Genomic DNA, 19,991 nt, shown 5'->3' with positions numbered 1-19,991 from the left:
AATTCCCCGGTTTCTTTCTCCCTCCTTTTTAAAAAAGTGGGGTTACATTAGCCACCCTCCAATCCTCAGGAACTAATCCAGAATCTAAGGAGTTTTGAAAAATTATTACTAATGCATCCACAATTTCTTGGGCTACTTCCTACTTCCTCTGGGATGCAGACCATCTGGCCCTGGGGATTTATCTGCCTTTGATCCCTTCAATTTACCTAACACCACTTCCCTACTAACATGTATTTCTCTCAGTTCCTCCATCTCATTAGACCCTCGATCCCTTACTATTTCCTGAAGATTATTTAAGTCCTCCATAGTGAAGACAGAACCAAAGTAGTTATTCAATTGGTCTACCATGTCTTTCTTCCCTATGATCAATTCACCTGTTTCTGACTGTAAAGGACCTACATTTGTCTTAACCAATCTTTTTCTTTTCACGTATCTATAAAAGCTTTTATAGTCAGTTTTTATGTTCCCTGCCAGCTTTCTCTCATAATCTTTTTTCCCTTTCCTAATTAAGCCCTTTGTCCTCCTCTGCTGGGCTCTGAATTTCTCCCAGTCCTCAGGTGTGCCGCTCTTTTTTTTGCTAATTTATATGTTTCTTCTTTGGACTTGATACTATCCCTAATTTCCCTTGTCAGCCACGGGTGCATTAGCTTCCCTGGTTTATTCTTTTGCCAAGCTGGGATGAAGAATTGTTATAGTTCATCCATGCAATCTTTAAATGCTTGCCAATTCATATCCATCATCAACCCTTTAAGTATCATTTGCCAGTCTATCTTAGCTAATTCACGTCTCATACCTTCAAAGTTACCCTTCTTTAAGTTCAGAACATTTGTTTCTGAATTAACTATGTCACGCTCCTTAATGAAGAATTCCACCATATTATGGTCACTCTTACCCAAGGGGCCTTGCACGACAAGATTGCTAAATAACCCTTCCTCATTGCTCAATACCCAATCTAGAATGGCCTGCTCTTTAATTGGTTCCTCGACATGTTGGTTCAGAAGACCATTCCGCATACATTCCAAGAAATCCTCTTCCTCTGCCCCCTTACTAATTTGGTTCACCCAATCTATATGTAGATTGAATTCACTCATTATAACTACTGTTCCTTTATTGCACGCATTTCTAATTTCCTGTTTAATGCCATGCCCAACCTCACTCCTACTGTTAGGTGGCCTGTGCACAACTCCCACCAGCGTTTTCTGCCCCTTAGTGTTACGCAGCTCTACCCATATCGATTCCACATCCTCCAGGCTAATGTCCTTTCTTTCTATTGTGTTAATCTCCTCTCTAACCAGCAATGCTACCCCACCTCCTTTTCTTTCCTGTCTATCCCTCCTGAATATTGAATATCCCTGGATGTTGAGATCCCATCCTTGGTCACCTTGGAGCCATGTCTCTGCGATACCAATTATATCATATTCATTAATAACTATCTGCACATTCAATTCATCCACCTTGTTACGAATGCTCCTCACATTGACACACAAAGCCTTCAGGCTTGTTTTTACAACACTCTTAGCCCTTATACAATTATGTTGAAAAGTGGCCCTTTTTGCTTTTTGCCCTGGATTTGCCTGCCTGCCACTTTTACTTTTCACCTTACTACTTTTTGCTTTTACCCTCATTTTACACCCCTTTGTCTCTCTGCACTTGTTCCCATCCCCCGCCACATTAGTTTAAAGCCTCCTGAACAGCAGTAGCAAACACTCCCCCTAGGACATTGGTTCCAGACAAGCCCAGGTGCAGACCATCCTGTTTGTATCGGTCCCACCTCCCCAAGAACTGATTCCAATGCCCCAGAAATTTGAATCCCTCCCCCTTGCACCATTTTTCAAGCCTCGTATTCATCTGAAATATCCTCCTATTTCTACTCTGATTAGCACGTGGCACTGGTAGTAATCCAGAGATAATTACCTTTGTGCTCCTACTTTTTAGTTTATCTCCTAACTCCCTAAATTTACCTTGTAGGACCTCATCCCATTTTTTACCTATATCGTTGGTATCTATGTGCACCACGACCACTGGCTGTTCACCCTCCCATTCCAGAATGTCCTGCAGCCGCTCAGAGACATCCTTGACCCTTGCACCAGGAAGGCAACATACCATCTTGGAGTCTCGTTTGCTGCCGCAGAAACGCCTATCTATTCCCCTTACAATCGAATCACCTATCACTATAGCTCTCCCACTCCTTTTCCTTCCCTCCTGTGCCACAGAGCCACCCATGGTGCAATGAACTCGGCTGCTGCTGCCTTCCCCTGATGAGACATCTCCCCCAACGGTATCCAAAACAGTACATCTGTTTAGGAGGGAGATGACCTCAGGGGACTCCTGCACTACCTGCCTACTGCTACGCTGTCTAGTGGCCACCCCTTCCCTTTTTGCCTGTGTAGCCTTTACCTGCGGTGTAGCCAACTCACTGAATGTGCTATTCACGACTTTCTCAGCATCGTGGATGCTCCAGAATGAATCCAATCACAGCTCCAGATGCACAAAGTGGTCTGCCAGAAGCTGCAGTTGGACACACTTCCTGCACACACAGTCGTCAGGGACACTGGAAGTATCCCTGATTTCCCACATGCTGCAGGATGAACAAACCACGGGGCCGAACTCAGCTGCCATGACCTACCCAATACTTGCCTCAACTTTTGAAACTTTCTCCTTTGAAAGGAACTTACCCGGCCTTACCTCACTTCGAGTGAAGCTCGTCCTCCGCATCTTCTCTTCCAAGCGTCTCGAGTCAAAGCCTCAAATCTCCACTCCTTCACTGGCCCACTCACTCACTGGCTGCTTGTGTTGAAACTCTGTTAAAAGCAGCCAGGGATCCCAAATGCTCCCTCCAAAACTTCTATACACTTCTCCACTGAAGCCCCAGGCTTTTCAACTTTCAACTCCCAGACTGCTTTGGCCGCTGTACCCCTCAAACTTCCCACCAATCGTTGCCTCTTCTCCTCATCCAAGCCTGGCATCAGAGACCGTATGCTCGATCCAGGTCTCATAGTCCACCTCCCCGTCTGGAGTAGGCTTGGCTCCTGAGAACACCCCTAGCTTCAGCCATGGCTTCTTGGCCACTCCCACTAGGGAGTTAAGTGCGGCTGCCAGCTCGGAGGCCACCACCCTACCTGGGGGGGGGGGGGGGGGGCCCAGCCACGCCTTCCCCCTCCGACCTCCCTTTACTAGTGATGGGCACCTCCCCGGGGGTCGACTCTAGCTCCTCCTCTGGTGTCTCATCACCCTCATCCTCCCAGAGGGTGTGGTGTCCCCACGGCCCTACCTCCTCCGGAACGCTGACCGTCGCTGGCAACTCCAATGTCATGACATTAGCACTCGTACAAACCAACACCCATCTGGACTCCACCTCTTTACCACACCTCTGTGCTACCAGTTCTACCTTTGACCAAACTCAACCCACGCACTAACGCATCCCCCGAAACCCGAAAATCCACCCCGCTCACCACACATGCATAATGCACGGGTACATCCTCTAAATCGCACCAGCTTACAAATTTAACTCTGTCCATCTCCACTCTACTGGCCTGCGCGATTCCACAGCCACTGAAAATCCAATCCCGGACACAAGCACCCCACAAATGTAATGCTTACACGACAGACTGGTACATGTCTAGGGGAAATTCTAGCCACTCACCAACCCCACCTCCCGTATACGCAGGTGCTGTGGAAAACAGCATCATCACACACACAAATCAAGCTCACACCAGATACAGCTATAGAATATACTTTAAGGATTTTAGTAGAACTAAAATGATTACTAACAATACAGTATATATGAAGGAAAAGAAAATAAAGTAAAAGACACCAAAACTTACCAGGGTTCAGTCAATTTAGTGCACATCGTTGGAGCTCAACCATCGAACCATTCAACCACCCTTTGCACCTCCACAACCTTGCACCTGGGACCACCCGAAGTGATCGACCGAGCAGTGCGGCACACGTCCACCTTCTTTGGCGTCTTCTTTCCCGCTCCCCAAAAGACTGCGAAATCCCAGCTCCCAGACCCACAAGAAAAAAATGACATCCAACCCCATTGGTTAACAAATGAATACAATCCCCATTATCAGCAATTCTAAACCTAAACAGACTGCGAGAAGCTTCAAGAATGCTCTGCAAGACACTCTCTCTCCAGTTAGCATAACAAAGAAGCAGAAGCAAAGAAACTTTTAACAAACAAAGAAGCCATTTTGATTAACATACGCAGAACATGTACCCATGCCCTGAGTAAATATAGATGCAAACATTTTCATTTAAGATCTGCCCCATCTCTTTGACATAGATTACCATTCTTGTATTCCAGGCAACCAATTTTGTCTCATGCAATCCTTTTGATCTTAACATATCTGCATGATCTCTTAGGATTCGCCTTCACCATGTCTGCTATGGGAACATCATGTCTGCTTTTAGCCTCCTGATTTCTTTCTTAAGTGTTCACTTGCATTTCTTATACTTCATATGTACCTCATTTGTTTTTACCCATCTATTCCTGCAATGTATCTTTTTTTCCTTCAACCAGGTTCCCTAAACTTGTTATCTTTACCTTGTATTTTGTGAGGCACATGCAAGCTTTGTCCTCTGAAAATTTCACTTCAGAAGGCCTCCCACTTACCAAGTGGTACACCTTTGCCAAAAAAACAGCCAGTCCCAATCTACATTTGCCAGATCCTTTCTGATACCATCAAAATTGCCCTTTCCCCAATTTTGAATCTCAACACATCGGCCAGACCTATCTTCTTCTATATTTACTTTGAAACTAATGACAGTATGCTCACTTGACGCAAAGTACTCACCTACACAAACTTCTGTCACCTGCTGTTTCAGTCGCTAATAACAGATCAAGTATTGCACACTCTCTCCCTGGAACTTTTATTGATCAAGGAAACTTTCCAGAACACATTTGACAAACTATCCCATCTAGTCCTTTTACAGTACAGGAGTTGCAGTCAATATGTGGAAAGTTAAAAATCACCTACCTATAACAATGTTATGTTTCTTGCAATAGTCTGGTATCCTCTCAACAAATTTGTTCCTCTAAACCCCGTGGACAGTTGGTGGTCTATAATATAGCCCCATTAACGTGGTCATACCTTTCTTATTCCTCAGTTCCACCAATAAAGTTTTACTAGACGAGTTCTCCATTCTGTCCTGACCGAACAATCCTCCGACATATTCCCTGACTAATGTCACTCCTCCCCCTTTAATCCCTCCTGCTCTATCATGCCTAAAACAATGAAGATCTGAAATATTGATCTGCTAGTCCTGCCCCTCCTGCAACCAAGTCTCACTAATGGCTACAATATCATTATTCCATGTGCTGATCAATGCCCTGTGCTCAGACCCAAAAAGTGAAAATTTGCTGTTCATATAAAAAAGAGACAAACTAGTGCCTAAACATTGAAAATGAAAGGTTAAAATAGCTAAATGTTGTCTCATTTAGCTGCCTTGCTTGCTGGAGGGGACTGAGGACTCCAGAATATTGGATCATTGCCCCTTTTTACCTGATAAAATATCATATTGACAGTAACTTAATATATATTAAACTCTCTAACATGTATAAGTTGTCATCTCCCAGTGTTTGCTCCTGACACCCAATCACAATTCAAAGTATGACTTTGCCTTAAGAAATATTGTATAATCGTCTAAGAATCAATGATCCAAATCCAAAGTAATCATTTACTAACAGGTGAACAATCTCAAAGTCCTAGAAGGGAACAGAAGCAGGTTCTGTGTGCCGCTAAGTTGACATCCATATGAAGCACCTCATCAACTAACTTACCAACCAATACACTTCCAAGATAGCGGCGCGATGCAGCTTGCAGCAGCCACTCTGGAACTGATTATCTGTTATTTGTGAAGTGGGGTGCCATGCGCAATCATAATCGATTGAAAATGGACGTGGAAGCACAGAGAAACATCGGGAAATTCCAGGACGACCTTCTTCATTGCTGCTGCTGCTGCTGTGAGGTCCGGGACTCTCCTGGAAAGAACAAGCCCCCAGTCCTCGGGGTCGTGTTGCGTCTTAATACGCTCGGCAGAGGATGGTGCTCGGAGAAGCTGTGCCGGAGGGATGGGCGTCAGCTCGGAGGTTCAACGGACTCACAGGTCGCTTTTGGTGTGTGCTGCGTCTGCAAGGCTGAGTCAGGCGGCGCCTTGGAAGTTCAAAGCGGGGGTACTCCCTTCTGCCGCCGGCATGGGATGGTGAGTCTGTCAGGACCCTGGGGACTTGTGGAAACTGTGGTGATTTCTTTTGAACTGACAGTCCTTTAACATCTTGGAATATTTTTACTGTGTCCATATTCTGTTTTTTTTAATGAATTATGCTATTGTTTGCACTGTTGTAACTATATGTTGTAATTATGTGGTTTTGTGCAGTTCTTGTAGCTTTAGTTTTTGGTCTTGTTTTTGTCTGGTGGATTTGGAGCTCCTTTCCAGGGAACGTGCTAGACAGTAGCACGATATTAATACACAGCAGCCTCTCCGGACTCTGGACTGGGGATTGCCAAACGTTACGTGGATTTTCTGGTGTAGTCTGTTTTGTCATATGCTTTTGTGATATCACTCTGGGGGAACACTGTCTCATTTTTTTAACTGCATTGCATTTGTAGTTTCTAAATGACAATAAACTGAATCTGAAGTGGTCATAAAGAATGTGTGTAAACCACACATGGACAGCAGTAGAGGTCAAGACTGAACCGAGACACCTGAATTGTGCTCTCCTTAATCTTTCCTTAAATGCTATGTAAAAATTCAAAAGTTCACTTATTATCAAAGCACCTATCCACATACAACTCTGAAATTTGTCTTCCACAGATAGCCACGAAACAAGAAGATGAAAGTCGTTCAGAGAGAAACATCAAACCCACCCACCCCCACACAAAAAAAATTAACAGAACACAACAGAACATCAATTCCCAAACACCTTCCCCTCGCACAACAAAGAGGAAAAGGCGTGGGCAATAAAAAAACACAGAATATAAAAACCACAAGTCTGAAAAAAATCCACAGTTCATAAATGCAATAGTCCAATCCATAAATGCAGACATGATACCATTGTACAATACCAGCAACATTCATCAAAAGAGAGGGACACCACACGAGGCCGAGGCCTACTTGCCTGCCACAGGGAGCCATACAGTGATAGGCTGCTCTCGGATTCCTTCTCCAGCAGCGATCAAAAGGAAGGACGTTAGCGCTAAAGCTTTCACTCGCATTCTGCATTTGCCTCACTATCTCATCTTCCTCGACGGTGGCAACTGGCAATTAATGGACACTTTAGTTTCCTAACTAAATTGATATGATGAAAAGGCCGTCTATGAAATTAGATCGTCATCACTTTGAAAGGTGAAATAAGATCTAAGTGGTATATACAACTGAAGAAATTGATCAACAGTATTTATTTCACACAAGTTATTGGGCTAAACTGTGCTATTAGAACTGCCAACATTTACCTATGGCAGGTAAATAAATCCCAGATTGATAAGGTCCTGCCATAAATCCAAGATGAGCTGAGCAATAACAATCTATACAGGGCATTTACTATGAAAAGTCAAAATGCTCCAGAATATTCCTTAATGAGGATTTTCTACCTGAGGATTAGGAGGAAAAGGAGACATTTAAAAAAACAGCATTCAACTTTTATAAGAAAGAAGCACTATAGAGTACATCAGCTGAAGCATGGTCAGTACTGGACCCGCTGATGAGCCCAACATACGCAGACTAAGTGGGTAGGAAAGAGAACCAATATTAGGTCGGTTCACCCAAGTGTAACTGTATTGCAAAACTAAAAGTATATCTGGCAATACGTCAAGGAATGCAAAGCATTTCAGACATAGATTATACCTAAACATAGAAAAAAAATTACTTCATACCTGTTTATCACCATCAGATATATCCTCACAAATAGACAAGGTGTTGCGCAGGGTTTGTAGCTCAGTCACCGCATCAACAACGTTCTCTTGATAGCGTCTGAGCAAGCCAAATGCAAAATCTTCCAGGTTCTTCACTTCTGAGTGTTCAAATGAGGTGAACAATCAAAAACATTCTTCACTTCTTTTATCAATAACCCATTTAACAACTATTTAAGTAGGGCTAAAATAGCAATCTTTACTGATAGCTTTAAGATTTTAGTAAAATTATCACATGGTGTCTCATAGAAAGTGGAAGAAAATTTCTAGCCACACCTGGAAAGCATATAGAAGGGAGAGTGAAAATCCGACTGAGTAGTGACACAACTGCAGCCTCTTCCTCAATGTCAGCAAGACCAAAGAGCTGCTTATTGACTTCATGAGGAGGAAGCCAGAGGTCCACAAGTCAGACCTCTTCAAAAGATTTGAGGTAGAGAAGGTCAGCAACTTTAAATTCCTCTGTGTTATCATTTCAGAAGACCTGTCCTGTGCCCAGCACGCAAATACAATTCCTTGGGACATCTAAACCTTTGACAAACTTCTACAGAAGTATAACAGAGTATATTGTCTTGCTGCATCACAGCCTAGTATGAAAACACCAATAGTGACATCCACACCAGACTTTAAGGTGAGTGGTCCTGGGTAGCTCCTTGCATGTTTTCCATCCATGCTGGGTTGAGTGTCAAGCTAGCAACTCGACCTCGTAACATACACACACAAAAATGTTAAAGAAACAGCAAGTTGATGCCTGATTCCCCACAAGACTCAGAAAGGAACAACAATGTCCCTGAATGGAAGATGTTACAAAAAGTAGTAGATATGGTCGAGCCCATCACATGTTAAGCACATCAATATGGAGCACTGTCACAAGGAAGCAATATCCATCATCAGGGACCCCCACAACCCAGGTCATGTCCTCTTCTTAAACACAATATACTCTGCAGATGCTGGGGTCAAAGCAACAAGCACAAGAAACTCAGCAGATCCGGCAGCATCTGTGGAAACGAACAGTTGATTGTTCGTTTTCACGGATGCTGCCCAACCTGCTGAGTTCCTCCAGCATGTTGGGTGTGTTGCTATGTCCTCTTCTTGCTGCTGCCATCAGGAAAATAGTACAGGAAACTCAGGACTCAAACCACCAGGTTCAGGAACAGTTATTATCCCTCAACCATCAGGCTCTTGAAAAAAGGGCTCAACTTCTCTTTCTCATCATAAAACTTAAGAGTGAATGCGAGGTCACAAAATGGAAGAGAGGAAATCTCAAGAGACATTGTGTGGCAGCGACTTCAGGAGCAGGGAGCATAGAGACCCAGAAAATACTTTTTGCCAGAATGGGTCAATTAACAATTTCAGTTAGAATACAGGAGGTCTCTGTGCAAAATTCAAATGCAGCAGTTTATAGGCAGCAATTTATGGAGTAATTTAGAAATAATTATAAATTAAATTCAGAATTTGATGAAAAAGTAGTTGTAGTGACACAAACAAAAGAAAATCTTAGATGCTGGAAATCCAAAGCAAAACACACAAACTGGTGGAGGAAGTCAGCAGGTCAGAAACCATCAATGGAAACCAATGAACAGGCAACGTTTTGGGCCGAGACCCTTCATAAGGACTGGTTAAAAAAGATGAGAAGCCAGAACAAGATGGTGGGGAGAGGGGGAGTGACATAATATTTCATTTAAAGTACATTTTCTTTGAGTCCTCTTCATTCTTCATGAAAACCATATACCTTTGACTATACATGACTATACATGACTATACATGACATATACCTTTGACATGACTATACATGACTATACATGACATATACATAAAGGTACATAACATGACATAAAGGTACATAACATGACATATACATAAAGGTACATAAAGGTACATGACATATACCTTTGACATGACATATACCTTTGACTATACATGATTTTCTCTTTTTTGTAGCTGGCTGTTTATTTCCAATCCTTCTACAGTAGTCAGGCTTACTAACCTTTTGTGTCCAAGGTTATCTTTGCACTTCTTGCAGAAAACTAAGCTTGCCATTCTTCAATCATGAAGAACTATCATTAAATCCAGTGGCATCACATTATAGGCGATTTCATCATTTTTCTTAAAAACATCAATTCAGACTTAGTTTTTAGTGCCTTGAGTAATGTGCTCAGTTCTTTAACCATAATTCCCATCACCCTAATACCTTCATTTGAAAACTGCATGTCTATTTGGACAAAAATCTATGCCTCATGTTAGCATAGGTGAATAATTCCGCTTCATCCTCAATTTTTCTGCATATAGATCAACCCTTGCAGATCCTGTCACCTCTATCTGGACTTCAGTTTAGGTTTCCCCATTCTGCTTCCTGATTTCAGCAAACCTATTCCATACATATTCAGTGAGTGTGACTGCTTTATACCAAGAAATTTCTTCACTTCTTGCTCACTTCAGTTGTTTTCCGTGGATGCTTTACATTCCCAATCATGGGCTTAAAAGATTTTTGTTATATTCCTCCCTAGTTTCAAATGAGACATTAAAGGACACCCCCCCCAAGTCAACTAGATATGAACTATCTCAAGGTTTTATACAAAGAGCAGCAGCATTTTCCTGCCTCCCCATCCAACGTTACAAAAAAAAATTTGAAGGATCCAATATATGAAATACTGATTCCACTTCTCTCCACAATAATGTTGCTTGACCTGCCAAGAACTACCAGCATTTTCTAATTTTGTAGCATAAAAGGTAGTTTATCCATTCATTCCTTCACTTGTTCATGGAATCTATCTCCAAAATTTCAGAAGCAAATACTTCACTCACAGTAACAATACTGAATGTCAACAGTTGCCCATTGCTTGTAAAGTCATTTGGGACATTCTGAGTACAGTGTAAGTCAACATATCCTCTCCTTTTGTTTCTCTTTTTAATCAAAGTTGAAACTCTTTGCTCTACTTGCATTGTTTTGGCAGCAACCTTAAATCTAATCTTAAACATGCCATCTTTCCTTCAAGCACCAGGCCTGAAGCAGAGCTGTTCACTGACGACTGCACAATGTTCAGCAACATTTGCAACTCCTCAGATAAGAAAGCAATCCACATCCAAATGCAGCAGGACCCGAACAACGTCCACACTTGGGCTAACGGTTGCCACATAACAAGTTCCAGGCAATGATGATGGATCCAACAGGACAAAATCCAGCTGTTATGCCCTGACATACAATGACTTAGCACCAATGAATCCACCAGACTCAATATTTGGGGGGGTTATAATTGACTAGACAATGAATTAAAGTAGCCATATGCACAACGTGGCTACAAAAGCAGGCCAGGAATCCTATGGACATTAGCTAAGGTCTTCATTCCTTAAAGCAGCCCAGAACAACTCAGGATGGTGATGGAATAATCCCAATCTGCCTGAATGTACGTATCTTCAACATTCCCGAGACTCGATGTCATAAAGCATACAGCAGGCCATCCACAACCATTCTCAATTAACATACAGTAACATTACTATGCCAACTACAGGATACAATGCAGAAACTCACCAAGACTCTTTAGATAGCACCTTCCAAACCCATTACCTCTACCAGCTTGAAAGACAAGGGCAGCAAAGTCATGAGAACAGTACCACCTGGAAGTTGGCCTCCAATACACATATCATCCTGACTTAGAAATATATTGCCATTCCTTAAAATCTGAGAACCCCCTCCTATAGCATTGTGGATGCCCCTGTACTTCATGGACTGTAGCAGCTCACCACCATCTTCTCAAGTGCAGTCAGGGATGGACAAGTAAATTCTGGCTCAGCCCGAATCTAAACTGAACAACAAACTTTTGTGGCGACCCACTTCCCAGCGCACTCGAACTGGTTCACAAAGTGGCGCGCGCTGGCATTGAGGCCGGTCCCAAAAAGGGCGCCAAGCCTGTTTCACCAGCAAGGAGAAAAGCCCGCGCACGGGACAGGACTGTGAATATGCACCCCCTACAGCATTCCTGCCTGGGGAGAGCGGGAACAGGAAGGCTTTAAAGCGAGTCCGTGAAGTTTGAATAAACCTCTTTTGCAACTACAGCTCACCGACTGCGTCGTTATTTCAGCACTGCGTGTAGCACACAGCTATACTGTTATAATTATGATATCCTCTACTGTCCTTTGCTTATTCAAGGTCCTGTATCAGTCCCCACCCTGTAGCATTATATATGAATCAAGATTTAGTTTAATATCCCTTGTATTGACACATATTTTATTATTAATGTATTATTTCATCATTACTAATCAAATTAGTTCCTTGTCATATTAAATCGCTGTTTTACTTCGCATTTGGATGAATAAAAGGACTCCCTATCTTTCTCTCCAGCCCCACCCCAAAGTGACAGCATGTAACAGAAGAGAAAATAGCTAGTTTCTATCCTGGCTATCTACTTCAGAACCATATTCACTTCCTATACAAAGTCATGCCCCCTTAATTGCTTTATTTGTTGTTTTTCTGTGAACGTAACAGCAGTTGTAATTGGATGAGAAATTGGACTCAGTGCCGAGTTTATTTTAAACTAATGTGCTTCAACTATTGATTTGGCCAGGAATTAATTATATCTAGAGAATATAAAATAACGGAATTGTGTTTTTGTACAAAACACACTTTTAGCAACCAGGTACGTAAGTAATTAGGAAGACAGATGAGACGTTGGCCTCCACTGCATGAGGAATGGAGTACAAATGGAAGTGTTGCTTTTCTCCAAGGAGTTGTGAAACTTCACAATTCCATCTGAGATAATTATGTGGGCTACATTACCAAGGTTGAGATTGGCATTAGACTTTACAGGAATCAATGATAATTGGGATAAACTGAGAAAGTAAAAGTACTACCAAGATCAGATCAGCCATGGTGGTGGAGCATGTTCAAGAGGACACATGGCCTACATCTGTTCCCATTTCTTAACTGCTTATGTATAAACTCCACTTAGACATTGAAGTTGTGCAGTAATAAGATTGCAGAGTGAACTGATGATGGTGCTAAACAGCAACTCCTTTGCTTGCATCTTCGGAAACAGCTCTATTTCCACCTTTAATATCTCTATTTTTCTCTTTCAGGGTTCTTCTGAAGATCCTGACCTGCTGTTACATGCTGACTATGGTTCATTGCGGGAATGGGACCCGCTCTTAGGGTTCCACAACTGGCCGTTGTTCGGTACGCCAAGGGCTTGGACTAGGGAGTTCAGCTTGACTTTGGAGGCTTAGGATCTTGGGGCTCTGCAGACAGGTGGATCGAAGGTCGGTGTCACGGCAGGAGATCCTTGTGTGATTGGGGGAGTCAGACTACCTATGGCTGTGTGTCCAGAGACTTGAGATCTTTGGGCACAGAGCTTTGAAAAAAGCAATGCAACAGGGTTTTAACATCGTAACCAGAGAGTTGTTTGTTATGACTTCCTTCTCACTATGAAACGGGGACACCTCTTTCTCCCTTATTAGGGGTGGGGGAAGGGGGGGAGGGGGAGGGGGAGAGACAGAGAGACACACACACTGTGGTATGTTGAATACTGGGTGAATCGCTTTGGGGTAACAGCAAGTCTGTGTCTTTACTGTTGCTTTGCTCATGGTTGAGTACTTGGTAGTTGGTGCCAATGCTTTTTTTGCTGATGGGGGGAAGGGGGACTGTTGCTTGCTGCCGCTTACACGAGGGAGGGAGGGGAGTGGGGGGGGGCAACTTTGGGGGTTCTAACATTTAACTGTCACTCATTCTTTGGGGTACTCCTCTCTTTTCATGGATGGTTGTGAAGAAAAAGCATTTCAGGATGTATATTATATACATTTCTCTGACATTAAATGTACCTTTGAAACATTCTGCATAATTCCTGTACTAGTATCCATTCACATAACTGAGTAAGGCGATAAAGTGGAGACACAAGAGAGTACAGATGCGATTGGAAAGAATGAAGATGTAGCCAGTATAAAAAGGTGAGAAGGAAGGGGTGAAGCAAGAGCAAGTAGGTGATAGGTGGATCCAGGTGCAGGAAGGTGATTGATAAATAAGGCAGAGGGGAGAGTCAGAATAACGTACATGGGAGGTGACAGATGGAAGGTTTCCGAAGATCTACGGTTGGTGGTGGAAGTACAATGACACTTGCGAGCTGCCCTAATAAAATCCTCGCTGATTTGGTTTGACGCAAGCAACACATTTCACTGTATGTTTTGTTGTGCATGACAAATAAAGTCGATCTTTAATCTATATGATAGGACATCTGACAGGGCAGGACAGTGGACTATAGAATAAGGGAAGGAAGTGGGGAAGGAAACAAGTGGCAGGAATGTGTAGGGTAAACAGAGGGTGAGAGGTGCAAGAGATGGGGTAATGGAAGCCAGTGGGATCAGGAGAGAAAAAAGGAGGGGAAGGGAGAGAAGGGAGTGGTTACTGGAAGTTAGAGAATTTAAATGTTCATGCAGTCAGGTTGGAGATTACCAAAGTGATAAATGAGGTGCTGTTCCTCTGATCTACATCACCTTCAACTCATCAGTGAAATAGGTCACTGCCAGATACATTGATTTGGGGCCCTGGATGAGGATAAGAGTGGCTTTGCAGCACCAGGTGTAACACTTCATGTGACTGCAGGGATAAATGCCTGGGGGCAGATCTCTGGGGAGGGACAATGCACAAGGGAGTCAGAAAGACAGATATAGAGAAGGGGAGGGGGAGGGTGGAGGAAAAATGGGGAGAATGCACTAGGCTGTGAGACAATGAGATGAATGTGAATGAATGAGAAGTTGGATGCATAGGGTGGTATGAGATAGTCCAATAGGTCAATGCCTTTGGGTTTTTGTGTCCATGACCACTCTCATGGATGAGTTTAAACTACTGAATCAAAAAACGCTTTCATCTTACAGACTTGAATTGAGAACAACCTTTAGTTAACTAATAAAGTCAAAATGCTAAGAATAATCAACAGATCAAGCAGTATCTATGGAGAGAAAGCGAGTGAATATTAAAGGTAAACAATTTTTGAAATAAATTAGAATCTAAACATGTTTTAAGATGCAGAAAAGAAACAAACACAGGAAATGCCTGTGATAAGATGGAGACAATCTTACGCTATATGACAGAAAGCTCTCATAGCCATAGGCAAATGGCCAAAAAGATCAGCAAGGAATGATATACAAAATGCCTGTTGCTGTGATGTACAAAGTGGAAGTAGTGTCTGCAGAGAGAGGCAGATGCCTGTTAACAACAGAAGATCTATCTAGAAGACGTACAAAAAAGCTGGATGAACTCAGCAGGTCGGGCAGCATCCGCTGAAGGAAGCAGTCAACGTTTCGGGTCAGGACTAAAGGAGGAGGGGACAGGGGCCCTATAAAGAAGGTGGGGGGGGGAGGGTGGAAAACCAGTCAGAGGAAAGATCAAGGGGTGAGGGAGGGGAAGCAGGGAGGGGATAGGCAGGAGAGGTGAAGAAGGAATCTAAAGGGAAAGCACCATAGGTAGTAGCAGAAGGCAGAGTCATGAGAGGTGATAGGCAGCTAGAAGAGGAGATGGGAGGGAGGGAAGGGAGGGGGAGGGAATTACGGGAAGTTGGGGAATTCAATGTTCATACCAAGCAGATGGAGACTACCCAGATGGTATATGAGATGTTGTTCCTCTAACCAAAGTTTGGCCTCATCATGGCAGTAGAGGAGGCCATGTATGGACATATCAGAATGGGACTGAGAGGGAGAGTTGAAGTGAGTGGCAACCGGGAGATCCTGTCTGTTGTTGCTAGACGAAGCAATCCCCCAATCTGCGTTGGGTCTCACTGATGTAGAGGAGGCCGCACCTGGAGCACTGAATGCAACAGATGACCCCAACAGACTCACAAGTGAAGTGTTGCCTCACCTGGAAGGACTGTTTGGGGCCCTGAATGGTGGTAAGAGAGGAGGTGTAGGGACAGGTGTAGCACTTACGCTTGCAGGGATAAGGACCAGGTGGGAGATCTGTGGGGAGGGACGTGTGGACTAGGCAGTCGTGGAGGGAACGATCCCTGCGAAAAGCAGAGAGGGGTAGAGAGGGAAAAATGTCCTTAGTGGTGGGGTCCTTTTGAAGGTGGCGGAAGTTGCATTGGATAATATGCTGGATCCGGAGGCTGGTGGGGTGATAGGCGAGGACAAGGAGAACACGGTCCCTGTTGTGGTGATGGGAGGATGGGGTGAGGTCCGAAGTGTGGGAAATGGAGGAGACGAGGGTGAAGGCATCATTGATGACAGCAGAAGGGAAATCAACATTCTTAAAGAAAGAGGACATTTGGGATGTCCTGGAACGGAAAGCCTCATCCTTGGAGCAGATGCAGCGGAGACAGAGGAACTGGGAATAGGGAATAGAATTTTTGCGTTTGGCAGGGTGGGAAGAGGTATAATCAAGGTAGTTATGGGAGTCAGCGAGTTTATAGAAGATGTCAGTGGACAGTCTATCTCCGAGAGATCGAGAAAGGGAGAGAAGTGTCCGAGATGGACCAAGTGAATGAGAGGGCTGGGTGAAAGTTAGAGGCAAAGTCGATGAAATTGACGAGCTCAGCATGGGTGCAGGAAGCAGCACCAATGTAGTTGTCAATGTATCGAAGGAAAAGTTGGGGAGTAGTACCAGTATAGATTTAGAGCATAGACTGTTCCACATAACCCACGAAGAGGCAGGCATAGCTAGGGCCCATGCGTGTGCCCATAGCTACACCCTTGGTCTGGAGAAAGTGGGAAGAGCCGAAAGAGAAGTTATTAAGTGTGAGTACCAGTTCTGCTAACCTGAGGAGTGTGGTGGTGTTGGGGAACTGGTGAGGTCTATTGTCCAGAAAGTAGCGGAGGGCTTTGAGGCCTTCTTGATGGGGAATTGAAGTGTATAAGGATTGGACATCCATGGTGAAAATGAAGCGGTTGGGAGTGGGGAAATGGAAGTTATTGAAGAGGTGGAGGGCATGGGATATATCCCGGATGTAGGCTGGGAGGGACTGAACTATGGGTGACAAAATGGAGTCGAGATAGGCAGATACAAGTTCAGTGGGACAGGAGCAGGCTGAAACTATAGGCCTACCAGGACAGTCAGGCTTATGGATCTTGGGGAGGAGGTAAAAGCGAGCAGTGCAGAGTGTGGGAATTATGAGTTTTTTGGCTGAGGATGGAAGGTCTCCGGAGTTGCTAAGGGCAGTGATGGTATGGGAGACAATGGTTTGATGTTTTTTGGTTGGGTCCTGTTCCAGGGGTAAGTAAGAGGAGGTGTCAGAGAGCTGACGTTTGGCCTCACTGAGGTAGAGGTTGGTCCGCCAGACCACTACGGCACCACCTTTGTCTGCGGGTTTGATGGTGAAGATCTATCTGGAAGAGATATGAATAAATGGATATAACTGAAAATGGAGGAGAAAGAGGAAAAAAAAAATGCCAGGATCCTGAAGGTGCTGGAAAACAGAAATAAGAGAGAGGATGCTAGAAATACTCCTCAATCAGCAAACATCCATCAAGAGAAAAAAGACAAGTTTTCACCAAAACTGTTCCAATTCTGATACAAACATTCTCTGAAATTGTTGATTCTAAAAGACTACAACGTGCCTAGTCATAAAATGGGATGCTGTTCCTCAAGCTTGCATTGAGCTTCATCGAAGCATGGCTACAAAACAGAAGGATCAATGTTGAAGTGAGATGTGATGAAGAGTTGAAATAATAATGGGCAACTAGAAACCCAGGGTCATCAGTCAGGGTTACTGCTATTTCACATGGAGGTGTATGGGTCCCTGGATAATGGAAAGGAAAGAGGTAAAAGAGACAGGTGTTGCATATCCTGAGTTTGCATGGCAAAGGGAGTGAGAATCAGAGTCAAGGGGGGTACTTATACCACTAACCTGACTTTGTAGTTATTCCTGGTTCAGTTGTGTGAGTCCTCAGTAAAGACTGTAGAACAGGGTAAACCTCTTTCATCTTTCGAAGAAGATTTAGTGTGGTCTCAGCACTCAACTGCCCCTCTTCAATTACTTTCATCAATAGCTTAGCCACGACGTCTCTGGCCGTCTCTCCCTGACAACATTCAGCAATCACCTAAATATCAACATGTTAATGGTGACTAGATTTCTTTCCGGTGACAAGAAATTACAGTAAAAGGTAAAGGGCAAACAAATAATCTAGAGAAAATACCTTTTTATCCTCTTCACTGAAAACGGCTCCTTCAGCAGAATCAAGACAGGCCAATAAAGGGCTCAAGTCTGTCACACTTTCCAGGACTACTTCTTTGTGTAAGTAAAGGTTGAGCAAAAAATCTTCAGTATCTATACGCCCTAAACAGTGGAACCAGTCAAATTATAAAGAAATTTCATACTGAAATTAGATAAAATCAAAATGTATCCCAAGAGAAAATTACTACACATATTACGATATTAAATAAAAACAGAAAATAGAGATCCTTAACAGTTCAGATAGCATCTATGGATAAAGTAGCAGAACAGCCTTCAAAACTGAAAGGCGCTAAAATGATGACATTGTCTCACCATCCACAAATGGTATCTGACCTGTTGAGGATCCGCAATGCTTTCTGCTTTTATCACTACTAACAAATGCTTTGGTTACAAGATCAGGCTTTCACAATAATAAGAACATGAATTCCTTTACTCGCTCTTATTCTGTCATTTCCAAAGTTCAAAATAAATTCAACTTCTGCAGATGTTCTACAACAACCTTTCTTATACCGTGGACCGATTTAATATTGACAATATTCTTACAGACCGGCCGACTGTGGGGACGGTAGGTGTTAATCATGACCAGAATATAGGTGACAAGTCAACTATGAGTCACTTATAAGTGGCTAATACACTCAATTTCATTTCTAAAAGGGTTTATCTAACAAATTTAATATTAAACACAAAGTGCATATTTTCCTTGCATGTACATAGTGATAACTTAATTATAACTCACTTATAAGTCAATAGCATCATAACATTCTAAGTAACATTTGGATATTAAAACACACAGCGCATATTTTCTTCATATGAACATACAAAATCATTGCAACAGACCAGTGAGAGGATGAGGTAAGGGCCAGAGGTCCCCATACCGGGGTCGCGGCGGTCACAGTCCGGAGAGAGCCACCGACTGAGTGAGGAATGCGATAGGGTGCATGCCCGCTCCCCCTCCCCCGTGGGTAGGAAGGATCTATCGGGCAACAAAAGCTTGGCTCGAGGGATGACTTTCTGTAGATCACAGCGAGGTAGCTGCTCTGCTACTTATGAAACCCTGAGCCCGAGTTAGGTTGTCTGCGAATATTTTAGCACCAGGTTCCCCACGAACATTCGGTGCGCTAAACAGGTTTAGAGGCGGCGCCCATATGTCCGCGCTCCAGGCCAGTACCAACGGCACTTCTCTCCGGCCGCGCGAGGCTGCCGGTTACCCGAGGCCAACCAGTGATCCCTGGCGCGAGGGTATCACTGCGTTTAGGCGACTGATGACCTCCTGTGAGTAATGACTTCGCGTGCATAATGACCTCGCGTGCGTTCAAGTTCAACAGTGGGCATGACAGGGAATGAGGAAAGGTGCAGCTGATTCATATCGTTTCATATCACCATATCGTTTCCTCGCCACCCAGTAGCACATGCTTTGGGTTGGGGTTGGGGACCACTGATCTACGACTCAGTAGTGGCCAGCATTTTATTCAATGCTGTAATCTGCTGGAGCAGCAGGATGAGAGCAGCTGATGCCAAGAAGATGGACAAGCTCGTTGGGAAGGCTGGTTCTGTCCTGGGGGTGGAACTGGATTCCCCGGTGGTTGTGTCTAAGAGGAGGCTGCTGCAGAAGCTACGGTGAATTATGGACAATCCCTCTTACCCCCTCCATGACATACTGGACAAACAGAGGAGCACATTTAGTAACAGACTGATTCTACCAAGAGGCACCACAGGAGATCCTTTCTCCCTGGGGTTATGAAACTCTACAACTCAAGTACATAAGTATATGGTTTCATTTCACATCTGTATTTTGCTTTATTACTTTTAGTGCACATTGTTTTTTTTTAATATCTCAACCTTTACATTTTGTATTTTAAAGTGTACACAGGCAGTCCCCGGGTTACGTACAAGTTCTGTTCCTGAGTCCGTCTTTAAGTTGGAGTTGTAC

General features: G+C 43.7%; 1 protein-coding gene across 5 annotated transcripts in view; it reads right to left on the bottom strand.

Moving 5' to 3' along the window:
• zbtb40 (zinc finger and BTB domain containing 40) overlaps positions 1-19,991 on the bottom strand; it is a 129,830-nt gene that overhangs the window by 74,571 nt on the left and 35,268 nt on the right. For all 5 annotated transcript variants that reach the window (XM_059951699.1, XM_059951698.1, XM_059951700.1 and 2 more), the window contains exons 5-7: positions 18,024-18,163; positions 17,735-17,927; positions 7,878-8,014 (exon numbers count right to left, since the gene is read on the bottom strand). In XM_059951699.1, coding sequence (XP_059807682.1) covers positions 7,878-8,014; positions 17,735-17,927; positions 18,024-18,163 — 470 coding nt within the window. The remainder of the gene's footprint in view (positions 1-7,877; positions 8,015-17,734; positions 17,928-18,023; positions 18,164-19,991) is intronic.

The sequence above is a fragment of the Hypanus sabinus genome, chromosome 27 (genome assembly GCF_030144855.1).
Source record: "Hypanus sabinus isolate sHypSab1 chromosome 27, sHypSab1.hap1, whole genome shotgun sequence".
Taxonomy (NCBI): domain Eukaryota; kingdom Metazoa; phylum Chordata; class Chondrichthyes; order Myliobatiformes; family Dasyatidae; genus Hypanus; species Hypanus sabinus.
The sequence above is the reverse complement of the archived record's forward strand: the minus strand, read 5'-3'. Positions and strand labels throughout refer to the sequence as shown.